At 38.7% G+C, this 6,813-nt stretch overlaps 1 protein-coding gene across 2 annotated transcripts; it reads right to left on the bottom strand.

Moving 5' to 3' along the window:
• Positions 1-501: 501 nt before the first annotated feature.
• On the bottom strand, positions 502-6,411 carry LOC147493132 (protein FRIGIDA-like). Of its 2 annotated transcripts, XM_086566664.1 has the most exons (4): positions 5,944-6,410; positions 5,542-5,722; positions 2,177-2,352; positions 502-1,727 (listed from the first exon to the last, which is right to left on the bottom strand). In XM_086566664.1, the coding sequence occupies exons 1-4, from the start codon at positions 5,968-5,970 to the stop codon at positions 963-965; spliced, it is 1,149 nt and encodes a 382-aa protein (XP_086422790.1). In that variant the 5' UTR covers positions 5,971-6,410; the 3' UTR covers positions 502-962. The 2 variants fall into 2 exon arrangements, with proteins under 2 accessions (XP_086422790.1, XP_086422789.1); XM_086566663.1 differs by having other exon boundaries at positions 5,542-6,411.
• Between the last annotated feature and the right edge of the window lie 402 nt (positions 6,412-6,813).

Genomic DNA, 6,813 nt, shown 5'->3' with positions numbered 1-6,813 from the left:
ATTTTTCACCTTGGAATCCCCAACCGAGCCCTCATAGTATGGGAACCATCAAGCCGCGGTCTGAAAATGTTGGAGCCTTTGGTTTGGCATGTGTAATCAATAACGCGCTCTGTTACACTAGAATTCTTGACATCATAAACTTCAACGTGAGCAAGCAACAGGACTTTAACTAAAGAGTCCAATAGGTCTACCTAACTATCTTTTCTCCTCCAATCATATAGATGGAGACTGGGGGCGGAGAATTCCTGAAACTATAAGGCTTCGCAGCCAAAGATGTACAACAATTTCAAAACTTATATGAGCCGCACTCAACCAGAGACAATAATATCTATACCTGTAACCGGAGAATATTATCATTTACTCACTTTTCTAATACAACCACTAGACGGTCATGCAATTTGTTACCAAAAGACAACAAAAAAACGTGCAACTTTTACCAGAAAATAAGAAACATCTAGAACTACATGAGCCAAGTAGTAGTAGTCCGATTGAACACATAACTTGCACAATTAAACTTATAAATGCCTAACTTCAAAATCAAAATGAACTTTTTTCTAAAAGAACTGAAAAGGTAAATGTAGTAAATACTAAAAACCGTTCCTGTGCATTCGAACGAGTTTTGTTCTACGAAGTAACTAGAGGAAAGGGGTACTAATATATACATTTCAATAAAAATATAGCTTTCACAAGATTAACCTTATAACTGAGGGCAGGGCATTCAGAATTTTCTTTGTGATTACCTATGACCAGAACTATCAGGGGTGAGAAACATGAAACCCCATTTCATCAGTTGTCTCCCGACTAACCAGTACGAATGAGGCACGATTCACAACCATCTCTCCAAAGCTTGCAAAAGGGTGACATTTTGTTCGTTGCAGGTAAGCTTTGTGTTGTAAATGGGGAGTTGCAGGAGCCAAATAGTAACTGCCTGAGCAAGAACTGCTGCTATGATATGATTCACCTTACAAAACAGTATCAGCAAAGTGATAAAGATCAGCTTTAGAGTTGCTATTCCCAGAACCAATAGATGTGCTTGGCAGCCCTGAAAAGCCCTGATCCATTGCCGATGCTGATCCCAAAAAACCTGAACCTGGAAACGTCCGGAAGGATGTGAAGTTGTGTCCCATTGAATGGTCATTCAAGGTTCCATCCTCATGCCACCCATACAGCCTATCATCATGCCTTGTCAAGTGCACAGGCCCACTGACATTGGTGTTCCAAGATAACGGACCCGAGTGATGAACATTTCCATTTCCTGTTGGTATACTACCTACAGCCCCTCCACTAGCTCCTCCAACACTGCCAGGAATATTTATATGCAGCGTTTCTGCACCCGGTGTACTTGATAAAGAAGTTGTTACAGGTGACACACCTAAGTGTCCATTGAGCTGACCTGAGGATCCACCATCATTCAAGGTCTTCCTATCGTGACCAAAGCTCCCCTGCTCCTGAGATGGCATAAGCTTGGAAGGCATCTGCGGCAATACAGTATCAGAGGTACGAGGGCGTTTAACTTCCTTGGGTTTTAATATTGTTGAAGAGTCAAATCCTTCAACTTTTCTCTTCACTTTCTCTGCAATTGCCTTCTGAAGATCTGAAATATCTTTCTCCATTTCAGCTATTTTGACATTGCTCCATCCTACAAGCTTCACGGGATCAATCTTGTAATCCTCCAAGCTTTTCCTAACAGCTTTAAGGGCAGCCAAATGCTTCTGATAAACTTCTCTCTGTAGTGTAGAAAAACATTTATTAATAAAATGACAACCATGAGATACTCCACACATAAGTCCAGACTTCACAGTGGCTCAGCCAATTTATTTTCCTATCACTTAATAAACTCAAACTCAGGTATGTCTGAGAGAGAGAGAGAGAGATGATAATGTAAAGGACTATAGGAGTAAACTCAGGCAGGCTTTTAGCCAAATTGTGTAAGTTTCAAGCAATATGATAATCTGAAGATGTGAAAGTAAAGATAACTACAAGTCTATAACTTCAGTTCAACATGCCATTTAAATGTAGAGCTACTTTATGGGGAAGCACTTGACAACATAGATGAGATCCCAATCTACTCCAACGGTGAGGGTTTTGGGACAACAATAACAACAAAACATTTCAGATATGTCTCTTTGGCAATAACTATAAAGTGGGGTCTTTCACTGAGTTCAGAGTGCCGTACCAGTGCACCAGGTGAACCACGCAAATCTTTTCTTTCTCTCTCCCACGTCTCTTGGGATTCCTGTAAATATGGTGTCAGAATAGTTTCCGCAGGAAACATTTCATCAACACCAAATGAATAAGCAGCATCAACAGCTACCATACACATTCCTTTCTTCACCAACCCCCTAATGATATCTGCCACAAAGGACAAAGATGTAAGACAGAGCCTTCAGTAACATACTAATATAAAATAGAATAACTACCATAGTTCTATGAAAGCAAAGTTTTTAGTGAAAATAATTATAATAACAATGAAAGCAAATCACGATGGCGATGCTATATAGCACAATGCTTAGTCAGTCAGTTTATACTAATCCATCCCCGGAATTCTAGATCCAGAATTTGGGTCACAATGCTATTGTAAACATCATTCCCGAATTCCGAACATATTTGCAGGAGCATACAACACTTCAGTTACTCACAATACATATATTGTTACTGCTACTAGAATACATTCGGCACATTCATGTGGTTGATCTCAAGTGGCAATACCAACCAGCTTTTGTTTATTTCTTTTTTTATATATATTTCTAGTCAAGAAATAACATACATTAAAAACAAAAGATAGTGCATGAAACCCGATACATCCATAGGGAGACCCAAACATACAAGAAGTTATGTTCCTCCTTTCTAAATTATGAACAATTATTTTGAATCACCATGGCGCTTCTTTCTAGTTTGTCCAGCATTAGAATATTATGGAGTTGTTGTCCAACAAAGAAATGTATGTGGTATGAAGGGTTGTTAACAGATCTTTCTGTACTTCACCCAATGGTTCAATTGTTGTGCAACTTGCAATGTGAGTAATTCTGTTTTTTTTTTTTTTTTTTTGCTTGGTAAAGTGAAATTTCATTAATAAAGCAGAAGTAGGCTGAGAGGGCCTACATTACAAAAGAGAAACAAGAAATAAAACATTTACAATAAAAGAAACTACATAAGAAAAAACCAAGAAATGCACCATCACCCCATGTCTAAGAACATAAGATGATCCCATCTAACTACAAAAGACTCGGAAGCATCCTCTAAAATCCTTGAAGACTTTAGACAACTAATATAATAAGGCTTTTATCGAGAGAGTTGTCTTCTTAAGCGAAACTGAGATGTCGTCAAAGTGACGACGGTTTCACTCCAGCAATGTGAGTAATTCTTGACTAGTCAAGTTTCACAAGATAATGAGACAAGTAAAATGTATTTGTGGTTCTCAAACCTCTTCCTTGAAAGAACCACTGGCTTGGTGGGTGACTTTTTGAAGGCTATCAAACACACCCATCTCTTCATTTAAGCTAGCCTGTTAAAGTGACATATTAGGTGATTGTGTCCCAATGACTCACCACGTAAACAGTAACAGGGTGGGTCCTTTCTTTCTAGCACCTCCGCATATCACTTTGTGAAATAAGGGAATATCACCAACCTAAATGCCATATCGAAAGCTAATGTATCTATGCTCACACAGATGAAAGGATATGCCTTAAGCAACGTTTTCACCTTATCTGTGAATATTAAGGAATTGCAAAATTTAACTGCACTAGAAGTTCTCCCAAGTCCCAGCCACCATTTCACCATTAACCAACAACTTGGACATTCCAGCACTGGCCACTAGATGGAAAAAGTTGGAGGATCTTTCTCCCTTATTTTGACTCTGGACTCTAAATTTCTGCTTCCAGTAAATCTCATCCACAAGAAGAAGATTGTAAAGAGTATTCCTGAGGTCTCCCCTCCTTGCTGTAGCATCGACCTCATTAGGTGGAGAGTTTTCTTCTCTCAATTCTTAGATAGAAAAATCCTCCACGTATTCTTTTTTAAATTTCTCTAGTCTTCCAAAACAATCCCCGTTCCATGTTTTCAACTTCTCTCGGATGTTTATGAATTTATTAGGACAAACCTTTATGATGCACCGCATTGCATTCACTGACTTTCCCAAGACAGCCGTAAGACTATTGTCTTGGAACCACATTACTTCAAAGTTAATGTCTTCAGAGAGACTTCAATCCATCAACCTGAATCTAAGAAAAACGGCTATGACAGAGTGAGCTTGGGAATACTTGAAAAACTTGAGATGTAGGTCATCGCGCCAAACAGACCATCCACTAAAGTATCAGTACTACTAACTTGTGAAACATTTTGTTCTCTTTTTTTTTTGAATAGTTACAACTTTATTCATTTAACCCTAAACCCTACGAGGGTAAGACCTTGGGGCCAACAAGTAAAAAAACCTCACAAGGGTGACTAGTATTCATTTTACTTTCATGTAATATAAATTTGTATAAACTTCAGATTTTTTTTCCTTTTTCTTTTTGGATTTTAAATGTATTTGGGTAAGTAATTTTACTTTTTATTCATAAAGACATCTTTGTGCCTTGCAGACTAAAGTGCATGCCGTTTTTGCACCTTGGGCTGCATGTAGACACTGGCCTCTCCACCAGTCCACCTTAAGTCTGCCATATCATTGCGACAACACTGTTAGGACTTAGACCACCTTCTTATCTCTTGCCGGTTAGTAGAAATGTTTGGGAGAACCTTTTCAATTCTTTTAACAACCCTTCGGATGCGCCAGATTACATTATAGAAGCTTTAATTAAGGAATCACTTATTCAGCCACTAGGTGGTTAAGAGGAAGGAACAGAAGGGAGTTCGAGCAAGAGAACAGAGATACACAAATAATCATGTATCTCCAATAGTATAAGACATAGATCACAACATACCCAGAAAATGTTCTCCCTCTAATAAATGAATAGCCAATTAGCTGATCCACAACAGAAAAACTTTGACAAAAGACATTGGTCTAGATCCTAAAACTGTTGGGATCCGAACATTTGGGTGGATGGAAGGAAAGTAAAGCACTTAATAATGATGATGACAGTGATTGTATCCATAAAACAAAAAGTACGTGAAGATAAGCTACAAGTACAACACAAAAGAACAACACGAAAAACAAAACCAAATGCACCCCTGGTCCAGACTCTCTATCCGATATAGCTACAAAGTGCTTAAAGAGAATGTTCCTAAGGGCCACAAAATCTTTACTCCAAAAACAAAAGGAACCATTTAATAGCTAATACAACCTTTTGGATCTCCATAGTTGTACCAGAAAAATGACAAATATTAAGTTCCAACCAAAATCCCCACAAGATTGCAAAAGATACCATATCCCAGATATTGGTGACAATGGAGATCCACCAAAGTGACCAGCACAAACTCGAAACAATAATATGAACAAACAAAAATAATTATCATAATAACAATAATAGTTCTTCTTCTTCTTCTTATAAAACAGATATGGCAATCAAAAGCATGGTTTGTATAATAGGTGTCACAAAATCATACCAGGAATCCTTTCCATGAGGAAGGGTGACCGTCTGAGGGCACAAGAAACCTCCTTTGCATAGCCTAAATGAAACGACTCAATGAGATCTTCATTTCCGAAACCAGACGGAATCCCAAATGATGCAAGAAAGAGAAGCAACCCCTGTGCTTCTGTGTTGCTAGAGTTGCTGACACCGCCTTCCTGGATGAATAAAGCTGGCAGCCTATTAGAATTAATGAGTGAGTGTTCCGTAAATGCTTTACTACCTTGGAGATAAAATCTACCAATACATTTTAGAGCTTTTCTAGCTTCTTCTCGAAGTTTTTTAATATCAGACATATGAGTTCTGATGTATTTCCGGAAACCACGACTGCCCATAGTCTGACAAAGTGAGTCAATAGTGGGGCTAGAGGTTTCCTTACAAGTCTTGTCCTCGGCAGAGCCTCCATTTGCCAAATCAGCAGATAACAAAACTCGTTGAGGCAGAAACCTGAGACTCCTTATCATTCAGCTGCTTGTGCATGTTGTCGATGTCTTTTTCAATTAACTCCATATGCTTTCGTAACTCGTTATACCGGCGTGTGAAGATAGATAGAGCTGCAGAGAGGCCAAACAGGTCATTTAGTGATTAGCAGCATCCTTGTCTATAGGCTCTTCTTCCACACTTTCAAGCATTGCTGCTCTTCCTTCATTCGAACAATTTATCAGTAAATACAAGTTTAAACCCGGATCAACACAGGTGTCTTACTATGCATAATGAAAAAGGATAAAGATAAATTGCATATCCCAATATCCCAAGTAAGTTGGTTTCGGTGATTATTATTATGTATAACAAACAAACCCCGGGTGGATTCTCGCTGAAATGGAAGGAAGGAAGGAAGGAAGACTAGTTATGTTGGATTCTCATTTGGGCCGGGCCTCATTGGCTCTGTTCATATAATTAACTAGCCATACTGTGCTCGTGGTCAAATCCATACAGGAAATTGCGTTTAATTTACCAAACTACCCTTAGCTAAAATTCTAGTGTCCTCCAAATTCAAATTTAGGGGCTATATGGGCTGCTAAAGGCAAATATAACACCACACCCACAAAAATGTCATCCAATGGGGATGCTTAAAAGTGTCTTAAATTTGGAAGGAGTCAAAAACCCAACCAAAGTTAAGACCTTCGCTAGTAGCTGCCATAATAAGTTTCGGGATACGAACGGCATAGTTTCTGCCGTCTGTTGATTATTATTGTACAGACGCCAGAAATTATGTCGTCTGTCTCCCGTTTTAATTAAACATAGAGCG

This window comes from Coptis chinensis, chromosome 6, assembly GCF_015680905.1.
Source record: "Coptis chinensis isolate HL-2020 chromosome 6, ASM1568090v1, whole genome shotgun sequence".
Classification (NCBI taxonomy): Eukaryota; Viridiplantae; Streptophyta; class Magnoliopsida; order Ranunculales; family Ranunculaceae; genus Coptis; species Coptis chinensis.
Note: the sequence above shows the minus strand (reverse complement) of the source record. Positions and strands in the feature narration are given on the sequence as shown.

Coding starts and splice junctions, on each gene's coding strand:
- LOC147493132 (XM_086566663.1), bottom strand. CDS start 6,028: ATGATAAGGAGTCTCAGGTTTCTGCCTCAACGAGTTTTGTTATCTGCT. Junction 2,353..5,541: donor CCTCATGGAAAGGATTCCTG/GTATGATTTTGT, acceptor CCTTTGTGGCAG/ATATCATTAGGGGGTTGGTG. Junction 1,728..2,176: donor GTGGTTCACCTGGTGCACTG/GTACGGCACTCT, acceptor TCTACACTACAG/AGAGAAGTTTATCAGAAGCA.